This window comes from Pithys albifrons, chromosome 6, assembly GCF_047495875.1.
Source record: "Pithys albifrons albifrons isolate INPA30051 chromosome 6, PitAlb_v1, whole genome shotgun sequence".
Lineage (NCBI taxonomy): Eukaryota > Metazoa > Chordata > Aves > Passeriformes > Thamnophilidae > Pithys > Pithys albifrons.
This window is the reverse complement of record NC_092463.1, coordinates 22,981,090-23,003,778: the sequence shown is the minus strand read 5'-3', so window position 1 is coordinate 23,003,778 and position 22,689 is coordinate 22,981,090. Positions and strand designations below refer to the sequence as shown.

The 22,689-nt window shown below is 51.7% G+C and overlaps 1 protein-coding gene across 3 annotated transcripts; it reads right to left on the bottom strand.

Moving 5' to 3' along the window:
- Positions 1–252: 252 nt before the first annotated feature.
- On the bottom strand, positions 253–22,230 carry ISM2 (isthmin 2). 3 transcript variants are annotated; one of them, XM_071557758.1, is made up of 7 exons: positions 21,291–22,230; positions 16,873–17,013; positions 6,464–6,724; positions 5,618–5,978; positions 4,665–4,805; positions 4,091–4,168; positions 253–3,674 (listed from the first exon to the last, which is right to left on the bottom strand). In XM_071557758.1, the coding sequence occupies exons 1-7, from the start codon at positions 21,426–21,428 to the stop codon at positions 3,157–3,159; spliced, it is 1,638 nt and encodes a 545-aa protein (XP_071413859.1). In that variant the 5' UTR covers positions 21,429–22,230; the 3' UTR covers positions 253–3,156. The 3 variants fall into 3 exon arrangements, with proteins under 3 accessions (XP_071413859.1, XP_071413860.1, XP_071413861.1); XM_071557759.1 differs by having other exon boundaries at positions 4,091–4,162; XM_071557760.1 differs by lacking the exon at positions 16,873–17,013.
- Positions 22,231–22,689: the final 459 nt, after the last annotated feature.

Genomic DNA, 22,689 nt, shown 5'->3' with positions numbered 1-22,689 from the left:
CAATGGTATTCTTGTAGGAGGCTTCCTTCCCTGTAAGCAGAACTTCACATACCCCATGGCTGTGGTGGTGGTGTCTTTGTTACCTTTGATTTTTGCTGCCAGACATCATCAAATGTAAATCCTAAGGGAAGGAATCAAAGCCATCAGAGTCCTAACTGGGACTGGGAGACCAAGACATAGTGTCATCCCTTTCAACAAAAATAAATAGCAACATATGTTTCAGTCCCAAGTGAATGACATCCGCATGACATATATAGATAAAGTGCTTTATTGCAGCATCAGAATAAAGAATTCTTTACGAAATTTCGTAGAAATAGATTTTTTATATAATATATAAAAACCCAGTAAACTTAAGGAGTGAAGGCTTAGAGATTCATCACTTAAATAGCAGTAGGCAGAACAGAATCTTGGGATATAAAAATAAATGTTTGCTTAATGTCTACTTTTCTCACAGCGCTCTGCAAAGCCACCCAGTGTGTAAGGTGCTTGTATGAGAAACAACACTGCTTCTTGTTTCTCATGCTCCAGTTCTTGCCTGTATTGTCCAAACCATAGAGGCAGTGAAGCAGAACAGCTACTTGGTTCTCGACTAGCTTTTGTGGGAGTGGCAGGGGGTGTCAATGCAAGAAATTTTTCTACTTGCCCTTGGACGGGAACTCCAGTTATTACAGAAATTACAGTTTCTTTTTTGGGGGTTAGACTGGTTGACGTAGCCAGTATAAAGAGGAGGAGGGTGCAAATCTTGGGTAGCACTCTTACTGTTAGCCTAGTCTAACATGAATTGGCTGAGCTTTTGCAATCCTTCAATAAAGGCTATTTGGTAAAGTCCTGCTTCCATGCATGGGTCCAATACTGAACACTAGGCACATTCAACAGGAGATTGTTTTAAAGAAGTCTGCATTGAAACTCTCCTCTGAGAGACTGATGATGTTAATGATGACATATCGTATTATGGGAGAGGAAATATAAAGGTAACAAGCTATCCCTCCATGACCTCAGCTGCTCAATTCATTTACCTCCCACAAAAAAACCTTCATGTCTCTTGTTGAGGCTCCCTGAATGCATCCCAGGCTCCTAGAACCAAGCCAGAACCAGATCATTGCCACCCTTTCTTGACTACCTCTTTATGACCTATGTTTTTACCAGAAACTAGCAAGCGAATGACCATTTTGGATGAGTAATGATGATGAAAATTTTCCAGAGTCTAGGTCTCTATCCATGCTTATTTGGTTGTCTTCCTTCTCACCATTTATGTAATCAGTCATCTCAGACTGCACACCTGTTGGGAAATGGATGATGCCTAGAATCCATAGTGAGAGTCCAGGGATACAATAATTGTTAAATAACAATAACACAGTAATAACTTCACTAATAGTTTTGTTTTACAAGCTAGGAAGTTTTAGGTACTGGTGACCAAGAATGCAATACTCTATCAGTAACCAAGGCAAAAGGATCAACATACACTCAACATATATGAAGATGCTCACAGAAGGACTCCCCAAAGAGCTTCCAGACCATGGATATTCACTGACACTGGAGAAAGCTCCTCCAAGAAGGACACAGCACAGGATGGTCAGCCAAGGACCTCTCCAACCAGACAGGTAGGTTTTGGTCTGACAGTGTCCTGCAGAAATACATGGAGTAGCTAACAGCCTTGGGTGAAGAAACCTCTTATCTAGAAATGACTCCATTCTTTATGTGTGCTTGACTTGCTTTTTTATTTCCTCTGATGCATAAAATTTGCTAAATAAAAGCTGTGAAGTTTCTGCCAGGCTCAACAACTGAATGTCCAGGGATAAGGGTGCTCAGTCTAGTTTCTTTGCAGAAAGTTCCCAAAATATGCTGGGAGGCAACTGCTATGGACCTGTGAAAAGCTGAATAAAACCCATGCAAAACCAAAATGCCAACAGAGAGCATCATGATTCATGACCTGTAGACACCAGGTACTGACATTATTATCATGTGTGTCTTCCTCCTGTGGAGCCACACTTGCAAGCCTGGCCTGGCAGCAAGCCTTGAGAGGCACAGGGTGCGCCCATGACTCGCTCCCCCTGGGCTGCCTCCCACTGGAGACCTGGGCAGACACAGCATGGAGCAGGGCTCATGTCCAGCAGCAGACCAGAGAGGGGCAACACTGGGTGCTCCTAGCAGTGCCTGACTTGTTCCTATCCCCATGGAGAACTTTGCTCAATGCTTTTTGCTCCTCGCCAGCAAAGGCATGAGCAGTGGCCAAGGTGCCTCCTGCCTTTGGTAGGCATGTGAGTGGAAAACACAGGACTTTGTTCTGGGCTGTGTCACGGGTGCTCCTGAGCACTGAGATCCTCTGGGGGCTGCCAGGGGGCCAAGGCATGGTGGCAGGGTGGTGCTGGGACTTTCATGGGTGTTATCACCCTACTCCTCCAAGCACTAAGGCAGAGGGACTGAAATGCACACAGGTGGAGTGTCCCATCTACCTCCTCTGAGGCCCACCCATGTCTAGCTTTGGCAGCCAAAACCCTGGTGGCAAGGCAATCTTGCCAAGGAAGTCCAGGCAGTCAGTCTCCTCCTGCCCCACATCCACCCTGGACCCAAGGACCCTGCTAAGCCTTTCCCTGCTCCTTCCCAACCATGCGTGCAGAAGCCTGAGGAGCATGTACCAACCCTGCTCTGTATGCATGGCTGGGACAGCCCTGCACTCTCTAGGAGGACCTACCATCAGATTCAGACATTAACCAGCAGGGCAGATGCACAGGCAAGAGCAGGCAGCTGTGCCTCAGCATCTCCTCAGATGTAGCATGAAGCCAGCAGGAGCAGAACCCGCTTCACCCTGCATTCAGCTTTCAGGTTGCATTGAAAGTTCGTAGAGAATAAAAGCAGACAGGAGCAGCCTCTCGTTCCCTTTACACCTCCCAGCCCCTGCTGCTCCCCATGTGACAGCCCAGGAGCCCTGGACTGCAGGACTGCACTGGGTGGCATGGCAGGGATTGCACCACGATAACCTCTGGCATCCTCAGAAATCCAAGGGGTGCTGAGGCACCCTCTGAGGGGATTAGATATGTCATATCCTCCCTGCTCTTCCTGGCACCACTGAGGAGCCCATAAGCAGGGCCAGAGCTCACCAGGCTGCACAGGGGTGCAAGCCGGTGGTGATTGTGGCTCCTTTTAGCATGGCTGTGACTAGTACTCCTTGGCCTCCTGCAGCTGGGAGAGGTACTCCTCCTCGGTGGGGTTGTCAGCACACTGTTGCCCATTGTTGGGGGGCCGGACAGCATGATACCGGCTCCAGTCGCCCTTGCAGAGGATCCAGGGCAGCATGTCCACTTTGTAGTGCAGCTCCGGGGAGAACTCAGTGCTGATGAGGTTGGGGACTCCGGCCCCCTTGCCGCGGGTGATGAGGCGGGTGTGCTCATCATAGCAGCAGTGCTGGGCAGCCAGGGTGGTGCTGTCCAGGGAGAGCATGGAGCGCAGGCAGAAGCGCGCTGTTGGCTTGTAGATGTCCAGGCGCTCCTTGGGGCCGCTGGCATCCCGCCATCGGAAGCTCTTGCCCTGCTGCTCATCCCGCAGGTTGACAGCACTGTAGACAGCCTCCAGTGGGTAGGAGCAGGGGCAGCTGGGCAGGTCTGTCAGCACCTTGCTCACGTACTTGGTGAGGAAGTCGCTCTTGCAGTTCAGCCACTTCTCACAGCTGTCCACCTCTGGAGGGAGGGTACCGAAAGGGTGAGGGCATGCACAGTCTGCACCCCACTTTACCCAGCTGCCATGTGCCTGAGCCACCATCTACCAGGCAGGAGCAGCCAGGCTCTTGGGATGAGCTGGCACCAGGCTCCATCACCAAGGCAGTGACAGAGCAAAGGGGTTTTGTGCTGGGGCCAGGCTGGCAGCATTCCCCCATGGGGCAGAGCACACAGCAGGCTGGGCTCAGTCACTGAACCATAAGGCAGGACTATGTTGTACCAGAGCTGTGGGAACAACTAGGTTTACCAACATGACCACTGAAGCCTGGATGTGGTAGTGCTTTGAATGACTTAGGTCTGGACCCCAGACACAGGAGCCCTTGGCAAAGCCCTCCCCACCAGCCAGCTATGAGTGCAAAGCAGAAGCAGAGGCTGACCTGAGTTGAACAGCTCTGTGGTGTTGTCACTTTTGAAAGGTGTCTCTTCTGTGGGGAAAAGCATTTCCCCTTCTGCTCCTTGAGAAAGAAAAAAAAACAAAACAAAGAGCCAGGTTGAATAGCAGGAGCAGTGGTGGGTTTTTTACCTCTGTATGCACACCAGACACCATCCATTTTCCAGTCCCTTCCTGCCACTTCTTTGGTGACATGGTCCTGTCTTCAGAAGGAAGGGCCAGAAGCAAGACTGGCTGGACAGACCTGCCTTAGGCTGTGAGTTATGTAAATCCCAGTGGATAGAGCTGGTTCTCAGTATGACTCAGGACAGAATTTCAAGCTCCCAGTGTGAGAGAAGTCACCAAGCCTGATGCCAGCTCTCCCACCCTTGGGTACCACACAACTGTGTGGGGAAGCCCAATCATAGCTTCTTAGCGGAAAAAATGCCCCATGGTCATTAAGCCCTGATCACATTAAACATAACTCCTGAAGCATGAGCAATGCCCGGCCCGCAGTGGTGGGGGACCAGCCCACATCAAGGTCAGACAGTACCCAAGCACTGGTATGGCCAAGGGCTCACCAGGGCAGTGTGGCAGGTCGCAGGTCCTCGACTCTGTCGCTGTGCAGGCGTACCCACAGGACCGGGTCCTCTTCTGATTCCCACTGCCACAGGTAATGCTGCAGGGGGACCATGGGCTCCACTCCTCCTCATCTTCATAGTCTGTGCACGGCAGACAAGAGGCAGAGAGTGGTGGACTTCAGCAAAACGTTAGCAGGAGGGGAGCCAACAGCCACTTGGGAACTCCCTCAGCTCTGCACCATCCCTATAAAGGGACAGTGCTGCCTGGGGCACACAGAAGTGCCCAGCCACGTGATGTCAAAGGCCAACCCTGTCTTCACTGCCAACCCCAGGGAAGCAGCCCCTGGGCAAAGGTTCTCATTCTCACAGCTTTGCTCCCTGTCATACCAACCCAAACAGGTATTGCTGTCCATCCCCATCCTCACCAAACTTGCCCAATGCACTGAAGCATGACGTGTTAGCCAAGGTTGACTGGTTTCAGGATCATGGCCAGGAAGCTGCAGGAGGGCACTGCTGTGGTACCAGTCGACCAGCACCTGCCACTGAGCCCTCTGCAGCACCTCTCCTGGGATGGTGCCCATGTCTGTGGCAAAGGCTTCTGGCACTGCTACCACTGCAGAGATCTGAGTCAATGGCAACAGTGTTTGTCATTAAACATTTACACTGTATTTCTCATCTGAGCATTCCTTTGCTAGAGCTCATGCTCAATCGGATTACATGCAAGGGCAATTCCCATCAGGACTCTGGCATATCTGACTGCTAGCAGTCCTAGCTGAATGCTGGCATTGCTCCTTGGCATGTCTATTTATTTTTTAATAGGAGCTGAGCACCAGAATGCTGTGATCCATGGTGCAGGGCTGCTCCCCCTGCAGAGAGACAGGGCTGCAGGCCAGGCAGGGCAGGGAAGGACAGTGCTGGTCTATAGGGCAGCTGTGCATGCCAAAAGAACTCACCATAATTATATTTTTCCTTGAAGATCCAGTTCTTCTGCCCAGGCCATCGCTGGCCCCAGTTACCTCCCACTCCACTGAGCATGGACTCCTCCTCCTCATACTCTGCTGTGTAATCTTCCTCCTCCTCATTATCCTCTTCTTCCTCCCTGTCCCCTACATCCAAGTTATCATCCTCTTCATCCTCTTCTTCCTCTTCCTCCTCCTCCCCATCAGCAGGGTCAGTGTATTCCCAGAAGAGAGGCCAGAACAGGTCCTTGTGGGACAACCACTCAGAGGATGTCAGAGACCAGTCATTTCTTGTTTCCTTCAACAAGTCCATCTCCATCTCAGCCTGAGGATCATCCACCACTTCGATGGTCACCTTTAGGGCAGATATGAGGCAAGGCAGTGAGCCAGGGCACAGCCCTGGGACAGACCTACCAGACCATGCACTAGTTCCCAACCAAAGAGGCCAGAGATACCTTGGGTTGCAGGACTATGAGGAGCACAGGTGGTCTCACCTCCTCTGGAGGGACTGGCAGAGGCAGCATGGGAGGGACAGGTGGGCTGGTTGTCACCCACAGGTGTCAATGCCACCCTCAGAAACTGAGAGATCACCCACATAGGAGTGTTTGCTCCTGCTCTATGGAGAGGGGCTGGGGGAGCAAGGGAAAAGGGTGTGAGCAAATTCCTCTGGCAAGGAGCTTCTCCATGCCAGCTATCTGGAAGCTGCCAGTTACTAAGAAGACAGATGGCAGTGGCCACACAGACCCCACTCATGAGATCTTTCCTCAAACAAATGAGGCTGGAGAATACATGCAGTGCCCACCTACATCCCCCCATGGCCCTCCCACACCCACTCCCCACCTGAATGTTGGGGTTCTGGGCACTCAGGTCCACATTGGCCAACCCTGGCAAGCTCTGCAGGTCCAGCATGAAAGGCAGGCTCTCCTCCTGGCCAGCACTGCCAGGCTGGGGCACCGTGGGGCTCCTGGCAGCCTGCTGAGCCACCCCCCGGCGCCGGTGCCGCCGTGGGCCAGCCTGCCCGCTCCGCCTCAGACTCCGTGCCTTGCCCGATGGTGGCAGCTCCTCCTCACCTGCTGAACCGGGGTTGGATGAGGCAGAGACCTGGAGAGGGAAGAGGAAGTGAGAACAATTCTTGAGGATGGCAGTGCAGGGCAGGGAGCAAACTGCTGCCCAACAAAGAGGGGTCTGGTCTGGTGCACTAAACAGTTCCTCCACCCCATCTGCAGCATCAGGGTAGCAATTATCATACTAATCCATAAAGTAAATACCCAGTGTCCTCTGCTGGGCCAGGCTCAGACCCACTGCACCTGAACCTGCAAGTCTATTAAGGGTGGTGCTTCCAATGCCCGCAGCCACCCTCTGCACCCCCCCTGTCCCACTGCCCATTTTACATGGCTGGCTTTCCTTTTCTTGCTCTACCTTCTTGGCCACTGCTTGGTCCCTGGAGATGGGTAACAGCACGGGCTGTTTCTGGTCACAGAGATACCAGAGCTCATGTTTAATAATTTTATATATTTATATAAAAAGTTCATGACAAGGAGAGAAACCTCATCAAAATAAATTGTTCTGTGGTGTGAGTATTAAGACAACTTCAAGCAACACAGGTTTAATTAAGATTTCAGATGCTGCCCAAAGGCAACCACAAGGAGGGAAAGAAAACTGCTGGTAGATATAACCCAGCCACCTCTAGGTCCCTGAGAAAGAGAAGATGCCCAGCCGAACAAGTCAACACAACTCAGTTGCCAGTGCTGCCAATGGCTCTAGGTGCTGCTGCCACTGCAGTGGCACGTGGCATCTCACAGCCAGCCTTGTCCCAGGAAGGGCAGAGAGAGTGGGCAGGGAGCCCTGTCAGACAGGCAGCACCAGGCAGCCGGGCGGGGCCAGGGAGGCGGCCAGCGAGTGCCGCCAAACGACTGGGCTCACACGGAGTTCCCACGTTCCTCGTCCCGCACTGGCACGAAAGAGTCGAGTCAAAGGGCCAGCAGGCTCCGCTGTGCCTGAGAAACCGGAGACGGGAACAACTGGCAAACTCCACCATGGCACGGGCGCTCTCAGGAAGGTCTGCAGCGGAGGTGCCTGAACCCCCAGCATCTCTGCCAGAGGCTGCCTGTTTCTGGCTGCCCAGCTGAAGCCCTCTTTTGTTCCCAAGCTCTCGCCCTTCACGCCAGTCCAGTCGAGAGCCGTAGGATTAACGACGAGTGAGGAGTGCCCCCTCTCCACAGGGTGGAGGCGGGGGACGAAGAGAGGCATTTCTACCTGCAATTAGAGCCAGATGGTTTGGGGAAGGACTTCCCTCCCTTTCATCCTGTTCACTGGAGCACTTCAAAGGCAGCTGGAGCCTGGCCAGACTTTCATGAGTGCACACAGGCTGTCCCCAGCCCTGTGCCTGTACATCAAAGCCCATGATCCCTCCATCCCCGGGGGAGGGAAAAGAGCAGTAGGGACGCTGCTGGTCCCTTGGCTGCTGCCCAGAGCAGGCTGAACGCAGGGAAGGGCCGGTGATAGACTTCACCAGATGGGCCCAGAGGAGAGAGGGCTGCGGGGAGGAGAGTGCCTGTGTTGCCTGGTGAGAGCATTTGGGGCTTGCTCCAGCTGCCAGGCCAGGAGGGCTCCTGTGGCACTGCTTGCATCAAACATGAGCACAGACAGACGCCTCTGCATACACCTTCCTCTCGCAGCTCCCTCTGTCCCCATCCAAAACCACAACGATTTTGCAAAGGGTGCATGGGGAAGGATGCCTGGCCCTGTCTCAATCCGACTCCCGGTGCCTTAGCCCCTTGCTAAATATCCTGTCATACCCAGGGACTCCTTGCCAGGAAGCAAGGAGGAGCCCAGGTGGAATAAAAACAGCAAGGAGGGCTGAGCAGGCAAACCTGGCTGTGTCCTAGTGCAGGCTGCACAACACTGCCTGACAGTGCTGGGTTTGCTGCAAGCTGCACATGCCCAACACAACCCTGCACAAGAGACTGGCAACAGCCCTGCAAGGCTGGCGTTCCTGCCTAATTTGCAATGAGCTTATTTGTGCTGGGTAAGCTCATTCACAGACAACCCAAATTTAATACAAATGGTAAGTGAGGTCTCTAGCAACAAGATCCGAGCTCACCCAAGGACATCAGACCAAGCCAGCCAGGAACAGACTCCAAGTCTCCAAATTTACACTCAGTGCCTAATTCAGATTTTACGCCCAAACAAGCTCAAAAAATTCAGAGTACAGTTCCCATAGGGAAAATGTAAAACTGCTCCAGGAAAATTGGCTGCAAGAGTGTTGCAGGGCAAACACAGCTCCCTCAGCACCCAAATACTCCAGAGACATAAGGATGCCGGGACTGCCTGCCCTGGATGGCACAGAGTCCTTCAGCAATGGTCATTGCACCATACCACCCAACGCTTCCCTCCTGTCAATGTCTACATCACTCTGAAGCTTTGCTGGGTTAAAATTTGTCCCTGCATAAGATGTTCCTCCTAAGCAAGGTTCTGTTCAGTGCTGTGCCCCAGTCAATCAAGCCACAGATTTAACAAGCTCTTAGGAACCCAGTGCTCCCTCTGGGTCACAGCATTCATGGCATCAGACATGTCTTCTCCATGTCATCAAGAGGTCCCTGACAGCCACACTAGCAGCTGCCCTCAAGGTTTGCACTCCTGCTGCGTGACACCCGTCCTCTCCTCTGCCCTGTCCAGGGAGCAGCTGGATAAAGCCATCAAGCCCGGAGCTAGGCCACGGCAGCGCATCGGCTGAGGGAAGAGATGACTGCCTGTCCAGAGTGAACACTCCACTCCCTTGCTCTCCACAGAGCACAGGAGAAAGTCTGCAAACCACTGCAGAGCTGGTCAGCAGCAGCTCCCTTCTCCTTCCACCACCAGCAAAGAACACTCGCCACCACCCCACAGAAGCAAAGCACAGTGCTGGGAAGCCACCAGTGTCTCACAGTGGAGCTCCAGCCTTCTCCTGTGACCAGCCAGCACCAAGCAAAAGAAAAAGCCAAGAAAGGAATTGCCACAGATACTCCTGCACACACTTGGCATACCCTGCTTGGCTGGGAAAAGGATTCCAAGGGTAGAAACCTGACAGAAACTCTGGAACAGCACTCAGGAAAGATCATGGACTTTCCATTTTTGAAGACCATGTTGTGACTGAAGGCTATAAGCAGGATCAATAAGCGGGATCACATCCTCCTACCTACCAGCCCAGGAGCTCTCCCCATATAGTCCAGGCTCTCTGACATGAAGGACTGAACACCAAAACACCTTGGGGAGCAAGCTCAGAGACAATGTTTGTAAGGGGAAGGAATGCATAAGAAGTTCACCCCAGTGTCATGCCTACTTTGTACATAACATGGGTGACAAGGTGTGTGGACAAGGTGTAGAAAAAGGCCACATATCAATGCTCTAGAGACTAAAGGCTGACATTTTCCCATTTCTAGTCCATACAACTCTAATAAAACTGCTCAAAAATCTGGAGATGGTGAAGAGAGAAGCCACAAAGCCACTTCAAGCAATGGAAAGACTTCTCCAGTGAAAGATTTTGTAATTTAATGTTTGTCATGTTAAAAAAAGAAAGCAATGACTTGGTTTCTCAGTTCTTTATGACAGTAATCCATCAGGCACCAGAGAGACTCTATAATTCAGAACAGAAACACATAATAGGAAGCAATGTGCCCAAGACAACGCCAGAAAAATTTAACTGAGGAATTAGGATTATGCTTTTACTGCCATAGGTGATTAACCACAGTAACAAACTAATATGAAAAGTGACAATTTCTCTTGTGGAGACTGTCCAACTCCCATCGCCAGGCTCAACACATGAGCAGCACATCTGTACTAGGGAAGAAAGTCAAGGCTATTGTAATTTCTCCTGCTCTTAAAATTAGCAATTTTGCTATAAACTAACCTAAGGCTTTGAACTTAATCTGGATTAAGAAAGCAAATGACCAATGTTCACATGCTGGAAATCTTACATAAAAATTACTAGAGATGTGACATCTCAGATCGTGCAACAGTTTAAAACCTGAAAACATCAACAGACTAGTCCCTGTGCTGTACTGCACTTTGGCAACCAGGGACTACACTACCTGTGGTGTGTGCCACCACAACCACAGGTTCCTGTGCCTCCAGCATGTTCCTCAGCATCTCTGAAGGCATTGCAAGTTGCCAGTGCACCCACCAGCAGTGTTCTTTGTAACTACACACACTGCTGAGCACGGTTACCCCTGATCACAGGGTTAAACCAATCCAAGTATACATTTGAGAAAACTCTCCTGGGAGCAAAGCACTGCTGGAGCTTGCACATCAGCAGCCAGTGGAGCGAGTCACCAGCACAGGACAAGCTCAGAGGATGCAGCTTCCACCCACACCTATCCCAAGCCAATTATCAGTATGTAAACTCATTCAACTTGAACCAAAGAAACCTGTGCACATGGCAGTCAGATCAGAGGCAACGTTCAGGCTGTGCTTTGGGCTTGTTAACACTGCAGTGAAGAAAATGACGTATTTATTACAGGCTGGTATCACACTAGGCTATAATTAAAAGGAATGGGGTCTTTTGTTGCTTAATCATTACTGCTTGTGTTAGGTTTCCTTTGAACAGTTTTACCATGCTGTACTGAAAAAAGAAACCACCAGAAGAACTATTGATCTTTTCCTGAATAGACCTTCCTATTCTTTCCTCTAAGCTCTCTCCAACATTATTTGAAAATCTGTACTGCAGTCTGATGCAAACTTGCCCACTTAAGAATTAGTGAAGTACAAATTTTGGTGGGTTTTTTTGTTTTTGTTTTTTTAAACCATAAAACTTTTCTTTCTATATTCACCTAAATTAGCTGCAAAGATCTGGAGAAAGAAAAAATTCTCTTTGGCCTGAAACTGTGCAGAAACAACTTCAGAGCAGGATTCTACTATAAAGCTACACTATAAAGCTACGAAAGTAGGATATTGGCTGGCTGCTTTAGAAGAAAGCCCAGCATGTCTGGGGTTAGCTCAGGCTATAGTTTGCAAAAAAGGTCATGACAATTTTTGTCGATGGGGTTGGGAGAAAGGGGAGATTTTTCTAGGGCTAATAAGTAACACTGTTGTCTCTTTAAAATAAAGAAAGATTGAACATCGGCTAATCAGCAGGAACAAATGCAGTGCCATAATGCCTCCCTCGCGTAGTACATGCTCTCTCCTTGATGAGACACTGCTTCCACAAAAGGCTTTTTCAGCCCAGCCAGCTGAAACCACTGCAGCCTCCTGAGGGATGTAGTTTGATCCTTCTGGCTCATAACCCATCCACCAGTACATAACCTGTCAACCAGCAGTCTTTCAACCACATGGCAAATCCATGGGACACTCATCAGGCAAGTGACCTCTGCTACCCATCAGCTCATCACCCACTTAACAGATTTCCCAGAGCCTTGCCAAAGCTTCTAGAGGTGTTAAGAGCTGGGTGGGTACCTATAAGATAACAGGGAAGGTGAAGATGCCACCCAGTTCCTGTTACTGTCTTTAAGACCTTTTGAGCCACAATCCCTATCATCGGACACAACACATTTAGACTTACAGGCAGGTGGCTTGGCAGGAGCTATCACTCAGGGTTTTGACAGGTGAGCTCTGGAAGATCTGCCAGCAGTAATTTCAAGTAGAGAACACCTCCAGTTGCCTCCCTTTTCTTGTGCCCCGGGTTACACTCCTGCCTGCAAGGGGGCTGTGGCACAAGTAAAAAGCATATGATTTCCCAACTGCTGTACTCTCTGGTCCATCTCAGAATCAACTCACACTTGGGTGCTTGTGCTTCGGTTTTTTTACTGTTTTGTTTGCTTGTTGCTTCTGTGTTCTTTTAACAAAGACTCCCTTTAGGTTTTGGGGGAGTTCTGCAAGTGCTCATGGAACAGAAAAAGCACTTGGTTATCAAGTTTCTGTGGGTAGATCCCGTTTATGACAGGCCAGCAGGAGCCAGCAGCAAACTGTGAGCTGTGCAGATAATTACTATGACCTCATGATTATAATTTTCATGCAGTTATCAAATACTTCAGATCATACAGTATCACTTCCTTTTCTAACTAGCTTCATCCCAACTGTCTTGAGAAGGCAGCTACCAGAGGCAGCATCAAAGGTTCTCTCATGTCTCCCATTATTTTTCATGTCTCACAATTGCAACAGCTGTAATCACAAAACTCTTTCCAGGGTTGGTGACTCAGTTGCCTTGAGGCAGAGCCAGCCCTGGAGCAGAAGACACCACAGCACAGAGAAGCAGCAGCATGCAGCACCATGAGGAGCAAGGGCACAGCATAACTGACTGTGCAAGACCAAGAGTGGGGAGGTTGTCCAGGCTACTGACAGTGCTCCTCACCATGCATCCTGTTGGCACAGCCCAGCTCCTCTCTCAGCTCTCCTGTGGACATGATGATGAATAACTTGTCCATGGCATCCTCACTCCCCAGATCACTTGTGACATGAGGAGGAAAAACAGGAGCCTGGTGGCTTTTCACCTTGCCATGCCTATCAGTTGCCCTCCTCAGTGTCACATGCAGATGCTTCTCTACCACAAATATGTTCCCCCTCTTTAACACTGAGACAACTGCTGTAAAACTCCCATTGTGCAGACAAAGAAAATGACCTGTCCCAGGTCTCTCAGGTAGCCTGCAGCAAGGTCAGGAATAGATGTGGGTCTTCCATGTCCTACTTGGAGAAGGCTCTCAGGAAGGTTTACCATAGCTCAGTTTCTCCTCCCCCTTTGCACCTGAGAAGGGACTGCCCTGTCTTCCACATGGATGACTGAGACAGCCGTTGTAGTCGAGAAGCTGGGGTATATGATTGGCACCACTGCCATGTCACAGCACAGCAGATGGGGTTGTTCTTGCACTGGAGACTCTGCCTAAGTGCAAAGGTCCCAAAAGCTGATCCTTGCTGGGTGGTGCATGCTGCAAGGACACCAGCCAGTGGCAAGGCACCCTTACCTGAAGACTCTGAGACATCTGCTGCAGCCAGGCCAGCTGGGGGCTGCTCAGATGCAGCACAGCCGTGGGTATGGGAGCCAGGCCCCAGAGAGCCTGCCTGGAGAGGTGCCCCAGAGAGGTGAACAGACACTCCTCCATATCCTCTGGTGCTCTCTGGCAAATGCTCCTGCTAGGGCACATGTTTTTTATTAATGTAGTTGAGCTGTAATACATATAAACTCCTAATGTATCAGACTGAGTTGCTGTTAACCTGTTCCAGGTCTAAGCCCCATGTGCTTCAGTGACCATTAACTTGTTCCAGCTAATGATCCACATTTGTTAGCCTGCACACTGTAACCCTCCCACTGCTCCCGCAGCTGCTTCTCTCCCTGCTGCAGCCCAGGCAAAACTGCAAAAGTTAAAAACCCCAAAATATAGCAAAGCAAATGCAGAAATTGACAGGACCAATGCCAGCCTACCCCTGCCTGCTAGAAGAGGTGGTGGAGTGGGGCGAGACAGAGCAAGAGGGAGCTCAGGGGCACCTACTCCCCTTGTCCCACACAGGGTGCACAGGCAAGCAGTGAGGCAGGGAATGCAGCCAACCAAATACAATCCACCGGGGACCCCTTCAACAACAGACAAAATGGACACCTGAGCTGCACTTGGAGCATCTCCATGCCCAGCAAAGGAAGGGATCCAGGCAGGGATGCTGCATCTTGTCCTGCTGAAGGGGCAAAGCTGGTTTGACTCAGCCAGCAGCCCCTGTCCCAGGTGCTTGGCTGCAGCTCCCCAGCCTGGGGATGAGCTCAGCTCCCCCTGCCAGCCCACTGGCAGGATTTAATCACTTCTGCACATCACTGTGGGGTGGAGAAAGGGTCTTGGAGTAGGAAAACCTTCCTCTAGCTCCGGTCTCTGGTGTTCATAACTCACTTGTTCATAAGATTTTCCAGAACAGCCCCTGCTACTTCTTATGTGCTCCACCAAAAATGATTATTTTCTTTTTTTTGCCCCCACCAGATGGAAGCCTGAGGTTTGCAAGGCTGCAGAGGCAAATCCAAAGTCAGAGGAAAGCTGGGGCATATCCAGACAAGGAGGCCTACTTCTCCAGCATGTAAACCCTCAGTTGACTCCTCCTCTTCCCTTTGGCTGGTCACTTCCTAGAGGTAACCCCAGGACTGGTCCCCAGGGTCGTCACAGACACACAAGAGCCAAGTTGTAATCCTGGATTCAGGGGAAGCCAAGCACACCCTGAGACATCTCCTCCACTGGAGGCATGAGGAGGGCCAACCTGCAGATGCTTCCCAGAAGAACCAGATGCTTTCCTAGGGGACATCTTTGATTTTTAAGTAACAGGCAGCCTTACTATGTAATAAAACCACAATGCCTCAAGAGGGGAAAATTTTGGGGGGAACAGCATATGTGAAGACACCTGTACAAGACTTTGTCTTGTCCAAGGTGCTGCATGGCATGGCATGGCATGGCATGGCACAGCATAGCTGGCATCCCCTGGGATTTTGGCTGCTGTGGGAACAGCTGCAGGTGAAGGGGAGGGTGGGGAGGCCATCAAGAAAGAGTGCCAAAGTGGTGGGTAAGAGAGGACATCCCAGGGAGGCAAAGAGGTGTTGATTCTCCACTGGTGGGGCACTTCCTGCAGTACTTCTGGGCCATCCAGCAAATACTGCCTCCTCAGCTGGCAGGAGCCTGGGGGCTCAGCTGCTGGGAAAGAGCTGGGGCTGGCTTGCCAGCCCCTAGGCTCAGGCTGCCAAGGCTGGGATGGAAGGCAGCTCACCTGAAAGGCAATGTGTTCATGCCATGTGCCAGCCTGCTACTGCACCTGCCATGATGTGCTCCCTTGGTCTGGGACATGTTCCCAGACCTGCCGTGCGCCCCAAGTCCTGAGTGTTAGATAAGAACACGAAAAACCAGGCCAAACATCAGCTCCTAATCCAAGATAAACCCACACCTCACCACCTCTTTCCATGCATGCACGAGCATTTCCTGGCCACCTGCAGCCAGGTTTCTACCTTGTGCCTGTCCACTGGTGCCAGCCAGGGGACAGCAGAAGGCAGCAATTTACTGCATTTTATTCCCTTTGAAGCTGTATCCTTGCCCTGGAGACTAAACCAACCTGAAGCCCAGAAGGTACTGGTGCCAAGGGCTACCTAGGACTCAGAAGCAGGTAGGTCATCACCTTTTTGTTGTCTTCATCTCATGAGTACTGAGATGAAAGTACATCTCAAACAGCTTCTCAGACAAGCCCCAGGAATCCCTCACAGAGGGAACATGCAGGAACTAGGCTGCTTGGAAGCAATACCACTCAGGCTGACCTTTACAACAGGCCATGTAAAAGCATCCGACTGCCCCATGAAGATTCCTTGCAAAAACATTCTACAGAAAAAAATTCTTGCACCATGCTTTTGCAAGGTTCAGTCTGAAACAAAAATAATTTAACATCAAAACATGGTGCGATCTCTTCCTTGTTCCAGTATTTTACACAAAACCTGAGCTTATGGCTAACAACATTTGCTTTGAAGATGCTGGATGGCATGGGACACCTTGCTGGCCTATCCATAGCTCAGACTGTCCTCAGGTTTCCTTCCCTATGGGAAGCACCAAGGCTTCTTGTTTCAGGGATTATTCTGAGTGGAAGAATTATTGCTACTATGGAAAACAAGATCCCTCGTTTGCACTCCCTACCAGTAAGACACTGAAAAGAAGAAAGCAGGAATTAAGCTCCAGCACACTCCCTCCATCACCCACTGGCCTTGGAGGGATCATGGTTGAGGAGATCTGCACGAGCTGGACACTTCTGGGAAGCCAGAGAGAGTGTGGGGCAATGCCCTGTGGAGCGATTTATGCCTCATCTCTTCCCCTTACATGTGCCTTTTACAGGAACCCCTTTGATTGTAACAATGGGAATGCAGCAGACCTATTTGTGCAGTGAAAAGGGAAGAAGCCCCCTTGTTGGGCAGCTTTGCTACACCCGGCTCCCCTTTGTTTCTACTGCTGTCTCAGCCCCAGGGCGGGAGGGTTTTCAACTGTGTTGACTAAGATAATTTGGCACTTCTCAAAAGGAAATTTGCTACAAAGGGAGAAGTACCTCCCTGCACACAAAGAGCCCCTTTCAGAGCGGAAGGATGCTTCAGTGAACGTTTTGTACCCACAAATCCGACCTCCGCCAAGGACAAAGCCAGGGACAAGAACGCTTAATTGCTGAAGAAATGAAAAGGTAAAAAGCACATCCGCAGGCAAAATGACTCTGCTACTGACACAGCCCGCAGTGGCGGCGGGGATGTGGCTGTGCATGCAGCCAGCACCGACCCCACCGCCCACTCGTACCCCAGCTGGGCCCTCCCGACGAGGCGGCAGCGCGGTAAGATGCTCCACGCAGGGCAGACCTGGGTGACAACACAAGCTGGAGATCCACAGCAGGGCGAGATGGCTCTGGGGAAATGACATCCTCTTCTTGGCCAGACAGCCCTAGAAGAGTCAAGAAGGAGCAAGAGCTGGGGGGAGGCACAGGGCAGGCTCCCACAGACCTCTCTCTGTGCCTGTGCAGCCCATCACCCCAGTGGTGTCCCCACACCAGCGCGTCCAGGCTGTGTTACGGCTCCCAGATGACGGGGCCACCCCGACTTACAGTCTCCTGACAAACTCTGCGCGACCCCCGCTGACATTTCTTTCCCATTAACAGTTTTTTATCTAGTACAGCCACACCACATCACCTTGGAGCTCCTTCACTCTGTTTGCTTGTATCTCTAGTAAGGCATCAGGTCACTGCTGTACATTTAATTATTAAGCACTCCTCTGCACTCACATGGCCTTATGCACAGGGCAGGTCAATTCAAATCGAGACTGCTACCAATTACTTTTAATCAGGTGTAGACCTTCAGTTTTATATGTAGTTTTCCATCACTACTCTCACTGCTTGATTTAACCAATAAATAATAGGTACTGCTGTCACTTCTTTCCTTATTTCTCAGGAGCCAGTCGTATCAGGTGCTGCACAAACCCACTGATTTGCGGCCAACTCAGCCTTTATGCTATGCTTGATATTTCTTTTGTTGCCTTCCATTATCTCTTACTGCAGATACTGGATTTGCTTTGCTCACAGCCTCAGATCAGGGGAACTCCAACAGCCATCTCCAGGATGGATTTGCCCCTGCCCCTGTCCCGCCCTCGCAGTAACACCCTGGGTGCCTTGGGGAGCTTGCTGACATTGCTTTTGGGCCCTTCTCTCAGAACAGTTCCCTCCTGCCAACGAGCACACATCAAGCCCCCCAGAGCTGACCTGGGAGCTTGGACCCTCCATAAAACACTGTTGGTTTGCTCTGCCACACCCCATCACCACCGGGATGCTCACTACCAACACCCTCATCACCATTCCCACTGGCACTATTACTTCCATGCACAGTTATTGAAGCTGTTGTGTCAGTTCAGACAGAGTTAATCACTTCTAACATTTACATTTCTAGCATGTTAGGACTTCAGCTGCTTTCTATTTACCAGAAGAGCACCAGAACCAATTGGTATCAGTTGAAAAGAATCTAAACATCTATTCACAATGTTCAAAGCCAATATTTTGAAATCCAGTGAGTTTATCAAAACATATTTTGCATTTAAACCTCCTGACTTCATAAATAAATATTCATTAAGTGACATGATGAGCTGTCCATTGTCTCCATGAGGGATGTAAGCTTTTCCAACTATTCAGTTACCCAAATCTGAAGGGCCACTTGCTGGTCAGTGTTCCATCCTACCACATTTCTGCCCACACCGAAGTATGATGCATCCAACCTGCAAAAGCTCTTCAAAAAACCCCTGCTGTACCTGGTTGCTGCTTCAGAGCCCACTTGCCTTACCAAACAACACCAAAAAACCTACAAATGAGCAGGTACCTTCTCTCATTAGGTTTAAGTCCGAGTTTGAAAAGACAACTGCCTTTCAACTTCTTCATTCTGCTTTTCAACTTCCAGTCAAATAGACGGAAGAAATAGCAAACATTCTTGCTACATCTGTAGTTTTTGCCAAGCACAGTGTAACTCAGGCAAAGCTTTTCTGTTCAGTGTCACTGCTGATAAAATGCCAGTTCAAGTACTTGCTCCTTTGGTAATGGCTGGAAGTAATGGATCCTGACTGAGGTACAGGACTTTGGGACATATCAATAAGGCTGTTGCCCAAAAACAAAGCATGTGTTCCCTCCATCCCTCCTGCAATTTAAATTTAGAAGACTTTCTAACTCAAAAATTTACTGAAAAACTTGTTTTAATTTTCTAAATTATTGTAATATAGAAGTACAACTCTGAGGTTCAGCAGAGGTTATAACAATTCCCATTCAATTCTAAACCAAGGGAAAATGTTTGCTTTAAACAAAGTTGTTGAATTAAAGTAAGTACAAGTTATATAATTGTTTAATGGTTTTGATTGTCTATCTGCTCTTCTCTGTCATTTCTATTTTTCTCCTCACAGCCCCCTTCATTCTACCCACATCTGTAGGGCATTACCCATAGTGTAACCAATACTCCAGCTGTGGCTGCCCTGCTGCCATAGAGACAGGACGTATCAGTGCTGCAACAGGAACCATCTGCGTCTATGACCCAAAATCACTCCAGATTTCTTTGTAACCACCATACTGCTGTGCTTGTGCTCTCCACTTTAGCTTAAATAGCTGTGCATGACTACTCTGCATTCTCCCCAACATGTACTAGAAATAGAGGATTTCATCCCAAAACAGATCCAGAAGACAGATGCCAGTATGTTTTCTGCTGCTTTCTCCCTGCCATGAGAACTGTGCAGCCACCACTCTGAGGGATGCAAGGTGTGCACGGGAGCACCAACAGACTCCCAGAGGAATCCATTTTTCAACTTCCTCCTTGCTTCTAACCTCCACCCTCAAACTTTTGCCTAGAAACTTCTTGTATGTTTGTATTTCTGCAAGAAGCAAAGGTCCCAGGGACAGAGGCCGTGCTGTGTAAGTGCTGTATGTGATCTTTGGCTGGCCGCACAACGCTCTCCATTCACAACCATTCACAAACTGGGACTGACAGCAGCTCGCTTCCCTTTACCTTGTATTCTAGATGTCAGATAAAACAGAGTCTGAGACTGCGCTGCAGGATCCCATGGTAGGGACATGCACAACTTCCTAACATACCGCTTGCCCCTATCCGCCTGCCTCAGGGCTGCAATACCTTCCTGGACTTCAAGTGTAAACTGGTACTTCTTCTGCAGCCAGAGCTGAAGGTCACTTAGCCCTGGCATTTGTCTGGCAACTGACATGACTGTCTATGCTGGAAGTTTCACTAGCAAAGTACAGAACCAACCAGTGCTACAGCCCGTAGCATCCCCAGCAGTCCACTCTGCATCTGCTCAGTCCATGCTTCACTCAAAACCAGGCTTGACTAGTGGTACCTGGTTGGACACAAGCCGTGCCCTCTCTTGCCCATTGGCCAGGTTTTCCATGTGGCAGATTCACTTCTCACATTTTTTCCCTGGATTTCCCGCTGGAACAGGGTTTAGTGCATCTGACAGGAGCTGCCAGTATGACTTCTCCACAGATCAGCACTCTTATTTTGGCACTAACTAGCAATAAGATTATCTTCCCATCACTTCCCATCTCTAACAGTCTGACTGACATTGCAAATCGAATCTGCTGCTTCCCATACTGCTGCATATTGCCCGTTAGGGCTGAGCTGCTCTTACCCTGTGTCCTGATCAACCTCCTACAGCCATAGCCACTTTTATCCATTATTCCTTTCACCAACTTTTAGCAGTAGCATTCCTTGAAAGAGTACTTTTTAAACACAGCTCTGCTGACTGAACCATTTTTTTCCTCCAGAGAACAGTTTCAAGATGGCAACAACTTGCTTCAAACTTCCAATTGTCTTTTTTATGCAAACCCTTCTTGCTCTCTTTTTGTTTCTTTGCCATTTTCTTGCTGTAATCCCCATCAGGCCCCAACCAGTTGTCTCCCAGTCTGACCAGTCTCTCGCTGCCTGCTGAAGGTTCCCCTCCACAATCCGCGCTCGGCAGCCAGCGCCGGCCAGGACCCGCCGCTCAGAGGAGCGAGAGATGCAGCCCCAGCACATCGCCCCTCCCGGACGGGGTCTCCCAAGGCCGCCTGCCCCGGGGGACACTGCGGGGGCGCAGCCTGCCGGGATGAGAAGGGAGCATGGCCGCTCCAGAACCTGCCCAGGGGAGTGTCGGCGGGGAGGAGACGGTGGCTGAAATCCGTCATATCTTACGTTTGTGGCAGCGGACATTCGGCGTTCCTGGCAAGGCACCAACCCCGTTAACTTAACCCCTCTCTCCCAACTCGGATGTTGGCCGCTGGAAGCAACGGATCTTTCCGAGCACTTAGTCACGGCACTCGGCCCCGATCTCAGAAAGGCTAAAGCAGCCCCCTTCCTTCAGCCTCTGTGCAGTGTGAAGATCTGATGCTGCCCGAAAATCCCCCAGGCCGGGAAAGGGCTCTCCCGCTCAGCGAGTGAAGAAACAGCCCGTAGGAGAGGGGTGGCTCAAACCCTCCTCCCCGCTGCTGCTTCTCCTCCTGGAGCTCCGGGCGGCCGCGCCGCGGGGCACGTGTTGGATGCCGGTCCCGCCCGGGATGCACAGGCGCCTCCGAGCGCGCCGCTGCCCGCCCAGGTGGCCGCCGCCCCCTCGGCTTTCCCGGGCACGCGAAGGGAAGGGGTGCAAACACTGAGGAAGGACTTGCCCCAACACCCTCCCGGCTCTCCATACTACTCCAAAGGCTGCCTTACCTCCGCCAGCTTGGAGCCCCTCTCCTTCAGGCTGTTGCTGCGCTGTTTCCTCACGGGGAGCCCTCTCACTGCAGCCAGGAAAGTTGTCAGGAAGACGAAGCTGAGGATGAGCACGACTTTCCCTCTAATAAGAGGCATCTCTCCGTCCCTCTCTTCTCACCTCGCCACGTCCAGGGCAGGCGGTCCGGCACCACGCACGCCTGCCCGCAATGCTCCAGATCCTGTCCTCTGACAAAGTGAGAGAAGCAGCGAAAACTTCTTAAAAATAACACTACATAAAACACCGCAGCCGGGCAGAGGCCGCTCCGCTCCCTCTGATCGCTCTCGCAGTTTGTCGAGCACCTTCCGCGGTCGCGGCTCCCCCGGGCTCGCCTGCCGGTACCACTGATGCTGAAGGACAACTCTGAATAGCTTCACAAGTGTGTGCGGGGAGGGAGGAGGGGAGAGAGCTTCGCCTCCCCACCCTGCTTCCTAATCCTTTCGGCAATCCGATTTCTTTTCCTCCTCTTCTCCTCCCCTCGCGGAGTCAGTCGCCGGTGCTGCCGCGGCTCTGCAGGCAGCGCCGGGCACCGGAGGGCGGGCGGGAGGCCGCTCGCCGGGGAGAGGCTCCTGCTCGCATGAGGCGCGGTGCAGCCTCTCCCGGGCGATCGTCGCGGCTGCCGGCCCCGGGCACGGCCCCGCCGCGCCCCTGCCCGGCTCGGAGGCTGCCGGCACTGCCAGACCTCCCCCAGCTCCCTGCGGGCGCTGCCCCCTCCGGGGCGCCGCCGCCCGCTCCGCTCCGCTCCGCTCCTCCCCTCCCGGCAGCTGCATGGCCCGGGCGGCCGCCGCCCCCTCCGCCCGGCCGTGCCCGCGGGGCGCTGCCCCTGCGGCAGGGCCGGCCCGGCCCGGGGCCCCGGGCTCTTTGTTCCGCGCCTCGGCGGCGCCGGCCTCGCATCGGCCCCGCGGCAGCAGCGGGCGCTTCCCGCCGGGCCGGCCCCGCCGCAGGAGCAGCGCCCTCCCGGCGGGGCGGGGCGGGGCGGCCGCGGGCCCGGCGGCTCCGGTCCGGCTGCACGAGGCGGGAGGATGGAGGCGCCCCAGACGGAGTCATCGTGTCGGGGACTCGGCACCTCCGGCCGCCGCCTCCCTTTCCCCAAGCGCCGGGGCCGCTCCGCGGGAGAGCGGGGACAGGCTTCCCCCGCCCGGCCCGGCCGCCACGGGCAGAAACGCGGCTCTGTGCTCCCCGGGAAAGTGAAAGCTCCGGCTGTTACCGAGCTGCGGGAGGAAGTTTCCACCACTGAAAATAAATCTTTATTCCTTGATCTGCTCTGTTCTGCGCCGGCAGCGTCTTCCCTAACCCTCAAAGCCTGTTGGAAACATGGAGTGGCTGTTTACTTTGGGTCTAGAGAGAATCTTTTCCAGA